A 15,332-nucleotide genomic window follows, 5' to 3' on the forward strand; every position below is an offset into this window, starting at 1 on the left:
GTGGGCTAAGCGTCATGAGAGGCAAATGTCAGCAAAGGACCTATTCCTCCTTCCTGGAACTGCCCCCCCCCCATTCCACACTTTCAATAACACTGAGAAGTAGGGCAGAAAAGCATTGTCCCAAAAGTTTGGATAAGTGTGCCCCTTCCAAACAGCCGTGTAGCAGCTAAGCCAGTTTGATCTGATTGCTGAAATAGTTCCACAGGGGCAACCATTTTGCCTCACCCAGTACAGCCATCCAAGAGTATAAAAGTGTTGCTGCTGCAGAACTAGGCTTCAGGCTAGAAATGGGCCTCAAACCACATACCAGTTGAATTGGAGGTAGGCTTTGTACCAGAGAGACTTCTGGACTAGGGTGAGGCCAAACCTTGTCTTGCACCAAAGTGGTGCAACGTGGTATCGTGAATACAGACAACAGTTCAGCCTATGCAAAGCCACCCCCTTCCTTTCTCACAGCTCCCAGCAGCAGCAGCTATTGGCATTATAAAGCCAGGGTGACCATGAAGCAAGCAATAGCAGCTTTGGCAACAGCCCCAGGAACACCTTTCCTCACAGCTGAAGAGAACCAAGGCCCTGAAAAAGCAGAGAGAACTTGCTCCATAGACAGAGCCAGAAAAGGGTGGAGGAGGAGGAGGAGAAAAGGAGGTCAGATAACAGAAAAAAAGCCAGAAGGGAATGTAGAGACAGCTCAAGACATTTTGGTGCCCGAGGCAGAAAATCCAAATGGCATCCTGCATGGTAGTAAAAATATAACCCAAATAGCTGACAATTACCTGCCCGTTAACAGGACTCCAAAATCTGTTGCTCAAGGGTGCCCGCCCCATCCTGCCTAATGGTAGGGCTGAACTTGAGAAGTGGGCCAAAAGCCAGAACCTCCAAGTGAAGGGAGCCCATGGGCCAAAAAAACATACTGTAGCATTAAGGACTGGGGTGCAACGGATGGCACATTTCTTACAGAAGGTACAGATCTTCCACCATTTAATAGTAGCTGAGTGGGGTGGGGGGATTTAAATGGGAACTGTGGCACTGTAGGAGGGTTTTCCTGATGAAGGTGCTACTTGCCCCACAAGGGGAAATGTTCTCCCACAGGGTAAATTGCTTAATAAGAACATAAGAAGAGCTGTGCTAGATCAGAACAAGGATCCAGCTAGTCCAGCATTCTGTTCACGCAGAGGCCAACCATCTGTTGATCAGGAAACCACAAACAGGACACAAGCGCCAGAGCACTCTCCCACCCATGGTCCCCAGCAACTGGTGTACATAGGCTCACTGCCTTTGGTATTGGAGGTAGCACATAGCCATCAAGACTAGTAGCCATTGGTAGCCCTTTCCTCCAGGAATTTGTCTAACCCCCTTTTAAGCCATCCAAATTGGTGGCCATCACTACATCCTGTGGTAGCAAATTCCATAGCTTAACTATGCGTTGTGTGAAGAAGTCCCTCCTTTTGTCTGTCCTGAATCTCCCACCAATCAGCTTCATGGGATGACCTCGAGTCCTAGTATTTTGAGAGAGGGAGAAAAACATCTCCCTATCCACATTCTCCATACCATGCACAATTTTGTACACCTCTATCATGTCTCCCCTTACCCTCCTTTTTTCCAAGATAACCAAGCCCAGCTGTTGTAACATTCCCTCATAGGGGAGATGCTCCAGCCCCTTGATCATTTTAGTTGCCCTTTTCTGCACTTTTTCCAGCTCTACAATATCCTTTTTTAGGTGCGGTGACCAGAAATGTACACAGTAGTCTAAGTGTGGTCGCACCATAGATTTGTGTAAGGGCAGTATAATATTGGCAGTTTATTCTCAATTCCTTTTCTAATTATGACTAACATGGAGTTTGCCTTTTTTACAGCGGCCGCACCCTGCGCTGACACCTTCATTGAGCTGTCCGCCACAACCCCAAGATCTCTTTCTCGGTCGGTCACCACTAGCTCAGCTGGGGTGTGTGTGTGTGTGTGATTTTCATTAGAGAAATGACAGGTGGAATCCTGACTGGATTCTCTCCCACACATACACACACAGTTACTCTTAAACTGTTTAAGAAAAAACAGTTAAGAACACATCTAATTTGGCCCGGAAGGAAGCCCATTAAGGATTTATAACCTAGAGTGCTCCATCAGTGTGGGAGGTCTAGCACACCACAGTGATTGTGGCATGGTCATATCATGATGTTTGCCAAACTGAAATACTAAGGCCACCCAGAAGTTGCCAATGAGCAGCAGGTTGCGCTAGTGCGTCTCTTTACATTCAAGTCCACTGATAACCAGATACCAAGTACTGTGGTGCAACTCAAAGGTGTCAAGGGGATTTGCTAGTCCACTGAGGTAATGAAAAGCCTCTGTGGGGAGCAAACCTCCCTCCCCCTTAATAGCCACAGCCAATTTATGAGAAGTGAGGAAAGACCAAAAATACATGTGATCTCAACTGTTCAGAGTCCACTCATTAAAAGCTGCAAATGCAGCAGGACTGCGGTTACCACTTTGAAGTGAAGTAATACACGTTACCATCTAAAGAGACACCCCCCACGCCCCAATAAGATTGTTCAATCCAGAGCCTAAAACTACCTAATTGTACCACAGGCCACAGTCTCTGAGATACTTTCTTGGGAGTTGTTTACATTGAACCCAGTGGGACTAATTTCAGAGTAAACACAGACAGGATTACACTATAAAACCCCATTTTCTGTAACATAAGGGAATCCTTACCAAGAGAAAAATAAAATAGCCAAACTAGTTCAAGTTTCCCACAAGTTCCCCACTTGTAGGCCTGGGCACACAACCCTGTAGCATTCACAGATCTCAGTGCCACCTTCCTGTCAGTCATTCTAGGAAAGTCCCAAATATCTTGGTAAAGGATTAAGCAGTTTGGAACAATGGAGCAGAACTAGCCTGCAACTCCACTGCCAACAGGGCTCTTTAAGGTACCGTGAGCCACTGAAGCAAGATTACCCTGCATTTGGAGGGGGGGAGAGAAGAGATGCATATGCGTACACACGTGCTGGAGAAATGGGATTGCTCTCAATGGAAATGGCAAGACTGGTGGGGAAGGGAATACAGTAGCTGTAATATATATCTGTATTTTAGTACAAAAAAAAAAAGTTTGATACAGTGTTTCACAAAACCTTAACTGGAAAACATAAAATTCATGATGGATTGGATTGGACCAGAACCCTGTTGTGTGAATGGAAAGCAGTGGATGTTTTCTGCCTTGGGACTTGGGGATAGGAAGTGTTGGTACCAACTGCTTGCTGGCCTTTGCAAGCACCTCTTTAATCCCATGGATTTGTGAGGGTTGTGGGAAGGGGAGGGAGACATTTAGAAATGTGTCAAATTAAGGAGAGGGTGCTTGCATGCAGAGAGAGAGAGAGAGACAGAGAGAATGAATATATGCTTGATCAGAGCTGGCAGTGTAACGCCTTTGAAAGGGGCTGCAAGAGGAAATCCCACTTCCCTCATATCACCATTCTAGGAGGGTGACACAACTGGTACACTGTGTCCTGGGTGAGTTGAATAGATCCATGTATCACCCAGCCCACAACGTTAGACCTACATTTACTACTTGCTATCACTCAACCAGGTTTCAGCAATATTGTAGCAACACTTGAAATGGGAATCAAGATGTAACCATTTCATAAATTGGTTACTTCACGATGCACATAGATCCACACGCCCTACATTATTGTCATGGCAAGTAACATTAATTGGCATTGTGTAAATTGGCATTAAGGCAGGGATTGTGAGAATATGCATCCGTAAGTATTTTTAGCCCCCCGTAGGTTTTATTGCGATACTGATGAGATTACCATGATGAGTAAGAGGGGAATGCCTTATATTGCTGGGAATCCTGGTGGGGCAATAAATCTCCGAGCACAGACTAGACATTGCACCTGTCCATAGATTCCTTGTGGACAGAGTCCAGGTCCACTATGTTAGCTTAACATCTGGTCTGGATAAATTAGTGGAAAGCATCATGAAATATAAAATTATCAAGCATATAGAATGGGTGGGCAACTTGTGCCTCCCCAGATGTTTTGGCTTACATCTCCCAACAGCTCTAGCCAGCATGGCCAGTGGTGAGAGATGATGAGAGTTGTAGGCCAGAACACCAGGAGGGAGTTTCCTCCTGAAACAAGCCTTGCTTAAGTAGAATAAGCACGGCTTCTGCCTTACTAACCTATTAGTTTTTTTTTAAGTGTCAGCAAAGGTGGATACAGGTGATTTGGTAAGCACTGTATACATGGACATTCAAAAATACTTTTCATAAAGTACCTCAATGAAGACCCTGGAGCAAGCTTAGTAGTCATGGGATAAAAGCAGATCTCCTCTTACAGATCAGTAACTGGCTAGAACAGAAAGCAGAGAGTGGGCACAACGGTGGACAGTTCTCACAACGGAGGCATGTAAAAGGTTGTTGTTGTTCAGTCATTAAGTCGTGTCCGACTCTTCGTGACCCCATGGACCATAGCACGCCAGGCCTTCCTGTCCTGCGCTCTCTCCCAGAGTGTGCTCAAGTTCATATTCATTGCATCGGTGATGCTATCGAGCCATCTCATCCTCTGCCGTCCCCTTCTCCGTTTGCCTTTGATCTTTCCCAGCATCAGGGTCTTTTCCAGGGAGTTTTCTCTCCGCATTAGGTGGCCAAAATATTTGAGCTTCAGCTTCAGTATCTGTCCTTCCAATGAGCACTCAGGGTTGATTTCCTTTAGGATGGACTGATTTGACCTCCTTGCAGTCCAGGGGACTCATAAGAGTCTTCTCCAGCACCACAGTTCGAAAGCATCAATTCTTCAGCACTCAGCCCTCCTTACAGTCCAGTTCTCATAGCCATACGTTACTACTGGGAAAACCATAGCTTTGATTAGACGGACCTTTGTCGGCAAGGTGATGTCTCTGCTTCTTACTATGCTGTCTAGGTTTGCCATAGCTTTCCTCCCAAGGAGCAAGCATCTTTTAATTTCATGGCTACAGTCACCGTCTGCGGTGATCTTGGAGCCCAAGAAAGTAAAATCTGTCACTGCTTCCATTTCTTCCCCTTCTATATGCCAGGAAGTGATGGGGCCAGATGCCATGATCTTCGTTTTTTTAATGCTGAGTTTCAGACCAGCTTTTGCACTCTCCTCTTTCACCCTCAACAAGAGGCTCTTTAGATCCTCTTTGCTTTCTGCCATTAGGGTGGTATCGTCTGTGTATCTGAGGTTGTTGATAATTCTCCCGGCAATCTTAATTCCGACCTGTGATTCATCCAACCCGGCATTTCTCATGATAAGCAGGGCGACAATATACAGCCTTGTTGTACTCCTTTCCCAATTTGGAACGAATCGGTTGTTCCATGTCTGGTTCTTACGGTTGCTTCTTGAACCTCGTACAGGTTTCTCAGGTGACAGGTAAGGTGGTCTGGTACTCCCATCTCTTTCAGAATTTGCCACAGTTTGTTGTGATCCACACAATCAAAGGCTTTAGTGTAGTCAATGAAGCAGAAATAGACGTTTTTCTGCAATTCTCTTGCTTTCTCCATGATCCAGCGATTTGATCTCTAGTTCCTCTGCCTCTTCGAAACCCAGCTTGTACTTCCGGTAGTTCTCGGACCACATACTGCTGAAGCCTAGCTTGTAGGATTTTGAGCATCACCTTGCTGGCATGTGAAATGAGTGCAATTGTACGGTAGTTTGAACACTCTTTGGCATTGCCCCTCTTTGGAACTGGAATATATACTGACCTTGTCCAGTCTTGTGGCCACTGTTGAGTGTTCCAAATTTGTTGGCATATTGAGTGCAGCACTTCAACAGCATCATCTTTTAGGATTTTAAATAGCTCAGCTGGAATACTGTCATCTCCGCTAGCTTTGTTGTTAGTAATGCTTCCTAAGGCCCATTTGACTTCTCTCTCTAGGATGTCCGGCTCAAGTTCAGTGATCGCACTATCGATCACAGTGACATTAAGATCTTCCCTGTATAGTTCTTCTATGTATTCTTTCCACCTCTTCTTAATCTCATCTGCTTCTGTTAGGTCCCTGCCTTCTTTGTCCTTTATCATGCCCGTCTTTGCACAAAATGTTCCCTTGAGATCTCCGATTTTCTTGAAGAGCTCTCTAGTCTTTCCCATTCTGTTGTTTTCTTCGATTTCTTTGCATTGTTCATTTAAGAAGACCTTCTTGTCTCTCCTTGCTATTCTCTGGAGCTCTGCATTCAGTTGGGTATATCTTCCCCTTTCTCCCTTGCTTTTTACTCCCCTTCATTCCTCAGCTACTTGTAAAGCCTCATCAGACAGCCACTTTGCTTTCTGGCATTTCTTTTTCTTTCAGATGGATTGAGTTGCTGCCTCCTGAACAATGTTACAGACCTCCGTCCATAGCTCCTCAGGCACTCTATCAAGTCTAATCCCTTAAATCTATTCGTCACCTCCACTGTATATTCATAAGGGATATGATTTAGGTCATACCTGAATGGTTTAGTGGTTTTCCCTACGTTCTCCAATTTAAGCCAAAATTTTGCAACAAGAAGCTCATGATCTGAGCCACAGTCAGCTCCAGGTCTTGTTTTGACTGACTGTATAGAGCTTCTCCATCTTTGGCTGCAAAGTACATAATCTGATTTCGATATTGACCATCTGGTGATGTCCATGTCTAGAGTCGCCTCCTGTGCTGTTGGAAAAGAGTGTTTGCTACGATCAGCGTGTTCTCTTGGCAAAACTCTATTGGCCTTGTCCTGCTTCATTTTGTACACCAAGGCCGTGCTTGCCTGTTATCCCGGTTATTTCTTGACTTCCTACTTTGGCATTCCAATCCCCTATGATGAAAAGGACATCTTTTTTTGGTGTTAGTTCTAGAAGGTATTGTAGGTCTTCATAGAACCGATCAACCTCAGCTTCTTTGGCCTCAGTGGTTGGGGCATAGACTTGAATTACTGTGATGTTGAATGGTTTACTTTGGATTCGTACTGAGATCATTCTGTCATTTTTGAGATTGTACCCCAGTAGTGCTTTTCCCACCCTTTTGTTGACTATGAGTGCTATTCCATTTCTTCTACGGGATTCTTGCCCACAGTAGTAGATATGATGGTCACCTGAATTAAATTCGCCCATGCCTGTCCATTCTAGTTTGCTGATTCCCAAGATGTCAATGTTCAATCTTGCCATCTCATGTTTGACCACCTCCAGCTTACCTTGATTCATTGATCTCACATTCCAGGTTCCTAAACAATGTTGTTCTTTACAGCATCGGACTTCCTTTTCACCACCAGACACATCCACAGCTGAGTGTCCTTTCGGCTTTGGCCCAGCCGCTTCACTCTTTCTGGCGCTACTTGGAAATTCCCTCTGCTCTTCCCCAGTAGTATATTGGACACCTTCTGACCTGAGGGGCTCATCTTCCGGCGTCATATCTTTTAGCCTTGTGACACGTTCCATGGGGTTTTCTTGGCAAGAATACTGGAGTGGGTTGCCATTTCCTTCTCCAGTGGACCACATTTTGTCAGAACTCTCCACCATGACCTGTCCGTCTTGGGTGGCACTGCATGGCATAGCTTATGGCTTCACTGAGTTACACAGGCCCCTTCGCCACAACAAGGCAGTGATCCTTGTTGTGGCGAAGGTGGCATCCCACAAAGATCTGTATTGGGATCTGTACTTTTAAACTTGTCAACAAATGATTTGGAATTAGGAGTGAGCAGCCAGGTGGCCAAGTTTGCAGGTGACACTGAAGTATTGAGAATGGTGAAAATCCATGTGGACTGCAAAGAGCTCCAAAAAGATCTCTCCAAACTGGACAAATGGGCAATAAAATGGGAAGTACACATCCAATACAGGCCCATGGAGGTTCCACATCTGGTCCATGGAGCCCCGAAGAGCTCCAAGCCCCATCCTGGAGGAATCCCCACTGTTATCTCCAATCAATGATCAGAGATAACAGTAGCAGGCCACTCCTCCTCCCAACTAGCCCCTTCCCATGGGCCAAATTACATCAGGGGCTCTGGCCCTGCCCTTTGATGCCATCTGGCTCATGAAGGGCCTGGTAGGGGGCCATCCAGCTCCCCACCCATAAAGTTTCCCACCCCTGCAGTAAAGGGATCAGCCATCCAGTTTTGATTAAACAATACTGCCTGACAGTGTCTACCAGCTTTCCCCAAACTGGTGCTCTCCAGATGTTTTGAACTACAACTCCTAGCATTCCTGACCATTGACCATGCTGGCTGGGGCTGATGGGAATTGAAGTCTAAAACATGTGGAGAGCACCCTGTTGGGGATAGCTGGTGTATACTGTGCCTTTGTCCACCCCTCGCTGGTCTACTACACATGGGAAGCGAAGGCATCAAGTGTAGTCCACACAGGCCTAAGTGTCAAGAACGCCCTGGCGGCCTCTTTCAGTAGACTCCAATAGCCAACTCAAGACACAGACGAAAGGATTCTTTTCAAAGCTTTAATCCTTTTACAACTTAATGACTCTTGCAGATGCTAATCACCAGCGACTAAAGCAAGGAACAGCAGAGTGGCCTAAGCTTCGAATAGGCAGTTGGTCCCCATTTGAAGGAGAACCACAGGAAGACCCTGAACTTATGGGCTAGGGAGAGATCCTCCCTCTTTTCCTTGAGTCCATGGGAGGCGGCCGTTGCTTGCATGCCAAACGGGTACTACGCCTCCTTTCTGCGCCCTCCATCACTCGTCGCTCTCTGCGTCTGCATCAAGCATCTAGCAAGCTTCGTTCCCGCACTTTCTCACTGCTAGAATCACTATCTAAGGAATGCTGCAGGAGGAATCTCTGCCAGCTGCTGTGCCTGTGAGGGATGAGCTGGCTCCTCTCCCACGGATTGCTGTTCCTCCTCAGAATCAGAACTGCTCTGGGGCTCTATGGGCTCAGTTTCCACCCTGACACTAAGTGAGAAGACAGAATGTGTGCCATTGACATGATAGGAAGGTGTATGGCAGCCTTTGCCAATCTGGGCCCTCCAGATATTTTGGACTTCAACTCCCATCAGCCCCAGCTGGCATGGCCAGGAATGCTGGGAGTTTTGATCCAAAACATACACATACACACACACACGTCTAGCAAATCGTGATTTCTCATACTCAAGAGGGAGATGATACCTTACTATGTCCTTTGCATCTCTCTTTTCTCTCCTTGCTTTGGCTAAAAATAGTTGAAACTGGGATTTGTCCTCTAAACATGCATACCAAATTTCAGTCCAATTCCATTCATCTCTCAGTCTTTAAGGAAGGTACCAAACAAAGAACACCAAGCAGGCAAGTTAAGTCAAAGGTTCTTAGCATTGGACAGAAACTCCAACCTGGAAAAAATCAGATGAGTTGGGCATCTGCTTGCCCGGGGTTGGAGCGGAATGAAAGCTGCACCTTCCACACACAGGTAGGGGCTTCAGGGGGGCACAGTCTTGGGAAGGAATCCACGGATCTCACAGAGATCACCACATAGCAGGCACAATCCTCAAGGTCTGTTCTATTTAACGTTAATCCGTCTGTAATTAGTCCCATGTGTGACATTTTGATTCTGCTCTCAAGTCAATGCAGTTTAGAAGCTAGTTTAGCACAATGGCTAAACGGACGAAATGTGGATCAAAGCCTTTGGTTCAAACAGGGCCAGTGTCAAGGGCAGGCATGGCTGGGCACCTGTGGAAGACCCAGCAGGGGCCCCTGACAAGAGCCCCATGCAGTTGCTCCTCTTCACCACTGTGACCTGCTTGTTCACCTGGCTCTGGCCCAAACAACAGTGGTGGGGAGGGGGAGGAAGAGGAGGAGGAGGAGGAGATGCCGCTGCCTACTGGCTCCCTGGCTCTCTTGTCTGTCAGGCAAGCAGCAACGTTGAGAAAGGGACTGAGGAGCAGGAGCGGCTGGCAGCTGCGGCGGCAAGAGGGCAGGCTCACCGAGGGAGCGGGCCTCAGCCCCCATTGCACAATGGGTATAATGCCACCCTTACAGGCTTGTTGCAAGAATGACGGGATAATGTACTGTGATGCAATCTGGACACCCCAAAGGGCCACAGACACCTAAGCGCCAACGTCAAAGGCACCCCTTTATGGTGCATTCTTGTGAGTCACATCACGCGTGAACCCCTAACACTTGAAAATCACACTGGCTAGTTTTTGAGGGGAGGCAGGATCGGCTCACCTATGAAACCGTGTCGATAAATGTAGAAACACAAAACCACGAGGAAGTGACACAGGAGAAATCTGAAAATCTCTGGTAGCCCAAACCACACGATAAAACCAGTTCAGCAAGCCTTTTGTTGAAAGCCTTTAGAGCTCAGCCTCTGTCAAGAGGAGCAGTTCCATCGCTCCACGGCCACTGCTGAAAAGGCTTCACACCGGGTATTGCAGTGTTTTTCAGCTGCACAAATGGATGTAGCAGGGCCTCCTCTGATCATCAGCGGTGGGGCATGCATGGAGTGGTTGAACAGCCTTCCCCAACCTGGCACCGCCCAGGTGTGTTAGACTACAACTCCCATCATCCCCAGCCAGCATGGTCATGACATTTCATATGGCCATCAGAACTACTAAGGAAGATTTTAATTGGGAAAATACATCCACAGCCCCAAGACAATGCTGGGGAACCTCTGGAAACGGGGGCTCAATCCCAATTACCATTTTCTATCTTTTCAGGTTTTGTTGGCAAAACAGGGCCATGCTGGGTGGGGATGATGGGATTTGTAGTCTAACACATCTGGAGGGCCCAGGCTGGGGAAGGCTGGGTTAAGAGGGGGAGAACCTCTATTGCTGAATGCTACATTTTGTAGCAAACATTTCCTCACTGCATAGAAAGGGCTAGCGCAACCTTTTTTGCGGCCCTTGTGGCAGGGTTGCAGCGTTCCTTGCATGCTAGGGATCCTCCTCAGCATGTTTCAGAGGATTCCTGTATGCATGTGCAGAGCTCACTGCGAGAGCCAATCCTCCCAGCCCATGTCAGAAGCTGCATGAGTGTCTAGTTTCAAATCCGTGTTGCACCTTCTGCGGCATGAAGAGGTAGATGGAGCAGGAACAGAATTCTGGACTGTGCCACTTCCGATAGCAAAGGGGGATGCACCATATTTTTGAAGGTGTCCCCACTTAACACCGTCTGTAATGAATGAATATATCAGGGAGAAAGCTTTAATATAGCCAGGGCTGGCCAAGACATTTTGGTGCTCCCGGTGAAGAGCAAGATGGTACCCCTCCCGCTCCATCCCATGTATGGATGCCAACTGAACTGGTACTGGAATCTTACTTCAGCACTGGGCATGGGACAAACCCGAGGGTGGCAGGCACCCTTGGGGGACACGGGGCAGACTGTGCGGCATACCCAGCTCCATCCCAGTGCCGCTCCTCTCCAGCCCCCAGCATCTGCTGCCTGAGGTGGCCACCTCACTCTGCTTAATGGTAGGTCTGGCCCTGAACGTTGTCCCCTTCTTCATGTGCTGGTTTAACTACATGCGGAGGGCTTTAATTTGCATACATAAACGGGCCTCCCCAAAATGTGAACCTCCCCAGTCTGTTGTCTGAAGCGGTTCCACTCAGAATTCAACCACCTCATTCTGGTCATTTGCAGAATGCATGTTCTGGCTTGTCGGGTGGCCGTTGAATTGGGCTGGCCCAGGCTTGCTGTCCCTGGACACCAATGCATGGGGAAGGAGAAAGTTCTCATGAGGGATTTCCTTCCAGACCCTACCCTTAATTGAGAACTGATCGTCCTATGGAACTTCACAGATGTGTCCCCTTCTGCTGTAGAAGGTGAAAAGAACCCTACATTTTAGATCAGTCAGCCTCCATGCCCATCAAGAATGAGCCCAGTTTAGCGATTGAACACATCCCATTTTTCTTCCTCAGGATACTACTGCTGCCGCTCGCCATGGTGATTCACTGCTACACCTTGAGCTGGTGCCTGCCTGGCTTTCTCCAGCTGTCTCCATGGCAACCTTGCCAGCGTAACTATGGAGATTGTTGATCACGATGCTGCTGGTGCCAAGGACATGCTAGTGGCAAGCACAGGGCATCAGGTGCAGAATATTCTGGACATGACTTCCCAGGTACAATCAGACACTGCACTCCCTCACAGAGTGACTAATGGGTAATAAGGCATTTATGTGCCTGAGCCAAGGGAGAGGTTCCACTTATATCTAAGATAGTTGACAGTAAGGACTGGAGACTGCATGAAGGGTAAAAGCAGGCAGGTATACACACCATAACTCAGATAATGAATTGAACAAGTGGGAACTGCAATAAAATGTTGCAGTGTATCCTCCCAAGGGGAGTGCACTTCTGTTCAGGGCTCCAGTCAGGGGGCCAAGCCTTCCTCTAGAATACACCATTCCATTCCCTCACCCCCTTTCCTTTTCCTCTGGACACTCAATGTTCAGTGGCTTCCAAGCATGCTCAATCCTTGTTGGGCTGGTTTTGGGGGGAATGGGGAATGTTGCCCCCTTAGGGCTCCCCCAATTTTTTTTGTACTTCTGCAAACCTTGGGTTCCCCTCAAGTATGCTGAAACCTTCCTCCAGTTTCTCAGTGGCCTCGTTTTGGCTCTAGTTCTGTCAGCACTGTGAACCATATGGGTTTACTATTAGATGGGGTGATAGATTTTGTGGATTCTGAAATTACAGAGCACAGAGCTGAGCAGTAGTTGCTAAGTTCCTGGAGAACAAGCCTCCACAGCATAATATTAAGCATGTACTGGCCATACCCAGGCAAGCTTTTGAGATTTAGTTCAGGGTGTGGTTACCATGTTGGTTCCACAACACCACACTCATGGTTCTGTCTCTTTATGAAAACCTTCTAACCCCCAGTGATTTCTAAATTGAGTGCTGCAGCTGAAGTCTACCTTGAATAGCTATGCAGCCATGCTTGTTGTAATCCACCACTCTGTCCAGAGCAAGAACACATCCAGCATTCTTTCCCCTCTCTGTCCGTATGTGGGCAGTACTTTCATCTTAAGACCAGGAGTTATGAATGCGCTGGGATTCCCTGATCGAGCATGTACTGAAGCTGACAAGTGTGAAGAAAGCACAGATGCATTGCTATCATCCAGAAAATATGGTCCCGATCAACTGGGCGAAGGGGAGGGCAGGACCCTGGGAGACAAATGTTTCCTGCGATTTCCCACAATTGCACAGAGGATGCCTGTCTATTTGCACTCAGAGAGAACCTGTCCTTCATTATAGCCTTACCACTGGCCACAATAACATCACTTGATACAACACTTCAGCTCAGACTGTCAACTTACTCATCTGCACCATTGGCTCAAGCAGTAATTGTCAAGGTGGCAACATTTGAAGTTGCCTTGTATCAAGTGACACCATTGCTACATCTAGTCCAGCAATGGATATTCAGCCTGGCAATGTCTGTTCAAAGCCTCAGTCAGGGACAATCCTTTTAGCTGGAAATGCTGGGGTTTGAACCTGGACCATCTACATTTAAAGCATGTGCTATGGTCCCGTCCAATATTTTATTAAAGCACAACTTTGCTGTTGCTGCCAAAACAGGCTTGGTCAAACCATGCGAGTCTCAGCGCCACCCTATGCATTTTTATTAGAAGCCAGTCCCAGTGTGTTTAATGAAACTTACTCAGTGAAGTGTGCAAAGGATTGCAGCTCACACAATAGCTGTACCTGCAGCACGATTAAGTACAGAAACCTTGTGATTGTCCTTAGGCAATCAAACCCCCCAAAAGATAAGGCAATTTTTAGCAGATGATACAAAGCAATGGATCCCGCCCCCCTCCTTCAGAAATTCAAAGCAGCAGCTGTTGCTCGGCAAAGAAAGAAATCCTGGCCATTCCCCTCTGGCACCCCCTAGTGCTGCCAAAAAAGCATCTCCGAACATCAGCATTTGAACAGATACACATATTTGCCATTTAAGCATTAGAATCCCTACTCCAAATTCTTCAAACAGCAAGGCTATCCCAGACAGTGAACCTTCAAAGACCCTCCTTTAGGACAACTAGGTGTGGGAAAGTTAGCTTCTTGGATAAAAACAGTCAGAGAGGCCCAGGACATACAAAACAATTCACTTTTTAAATACTGGATTTTGAGCTCACCTTTCGAAATTCATGATATCAAGTATGAACTTTGAGCACAACCAAAGCAACGCCATCCCTAATGTAAATTTTGCAGCCTCTTTGCCCACATTGTCAGCACCAAGATCCCAGAGGGTGGTGATGAATAATTTTCATCGGCTCCATGGGGTGTTTCCAGAGATTCCACAGAGTGCTGTTCTGTATCCACTTCTGTTCAGTATGCATATGAGGCCAAGTGAAGTTGTATGGACATGGCATTTCCTGACAACATCTTGCTCTCTTCCCCCTGTTCATCTGGCAGTTTCAGTGCTCTCCCAGTGTCTGGGCATAGATGAAAACTATTGTAAATATGACTGCCCTTCAGTCATATACCCAGGGTGGCTTACAAACAGAAGGAGTGAAATGTAAATAGACAGAATAAACTAAAAACTAGAAAATAAAAACAATATGAGACAGCAGGATTAAAATAGTATCTAAAAAGCTTAAGAAAGAGGTGTTTTCCTGGCACTGAAAGGATAGTAAGGGAGGCGCCAGGCGATTCTCTCTAGGAAGAGCCTTTCACAACTGGGCTGACACCACCAAGAAGACCCTCTCTCTGGTTGTCTCTCTTCACATTGGAAGTGCCCATGCTGTTGTGCAGTAACAAAGGGCCAACAAAGTCCCTAAAAAAACAAAGCAGTTACCTCTTGCCTCAAGACATTGGAAGCTGCCTTACATCAAGTCAGACCACTGGTTCAACTAGCTCAGTATTGCCTACACTGACTGGCAGCAAGAGCTCTCCAGGGTTTGAGAGAGAGGAGTCTTTCCCAGTCTTACCTGGAGGTGCCAGGGATTGATCTGGGGCCCTTTTATAGGCAAAGCATGTGCTCTGCTACTGAACTGCAATCCTGCCTCTAAACACCTTCACGCCAACAGTAAAAATCTGGACTCTGGTTTGCAGAATTGGCAGGGACCAGGAAGTTGCTCTGGAACTCATGTGAACTGTGGGGGATAAGCATGGGATGTAAATGCCTGCACCAATCGTGTACAGGGGCAGAACCAACCCTAAATCCTGGTCCATGCCTCATGCCAGGAAGACCTTAGGCAGGAGAGTCAAAACAGATGAAGCAGATACTGTTGGCTAAAGCAGAAAATCCGAGTGTGTGTCTCGTGTGTGTGTGTATATTTTTTTTTTCCACATTAAAGAGGTGGTAAAATGCAAGCTAGGTTAAGTATTTCTGCCTAATTCAAAGAGCAGAATAGTACAAAAGGAAAATGAACAGAATACATGCAATATTATTATGTAGACACAAGAACTATGCAGAAATCCCTCCCTTTGGCCACTGGAAGCCTCTTCAAGACCCTT

The 15,332-nt window shown here is 46.9% G+C and overlaps 1 protein-coding gene across 1 annotated transcript in view; it reads left to right on the plus strand.

Moving 5' to 3' along the window:
- LHFPL4 (LHFPL tetraspan subfamily member 4) overlaps positions 1 to 9,941 on the plus strand; it is an 81,500-nt gene extending 71,559 nt beyond the window's left edge. The window contains exons 6-7 of the mRNA XM_084829841.1: positions 811 to 879; positions 9,795 to 9,941. Coding sequence (XP_084685967.1) covers positions 811 to 879; positions 9,795 to 9,941 — 216 coding nt within the window. The remainder of the gene's footprint in view (positions 1 to 810; positions 880 to 9,794) is intronic.
- Positions 9,942 to 15,332: the final 5,391 nt, after the last annotated feature.

This window comes from Heloderma suspectum, chromosome 2, assembly GCF_057233095.1.
Source record: "Heloderma suspectum isolate Gila_16-S chromosome 2, 16-S_ref, whole genome shotgun sequence".
Lineage (NCBI taxonomy): Eukaryota > Metazoa > Chordata > Lepidosauria > Squamata > Helodermatidae > Heloderma > Heloderma suspectum.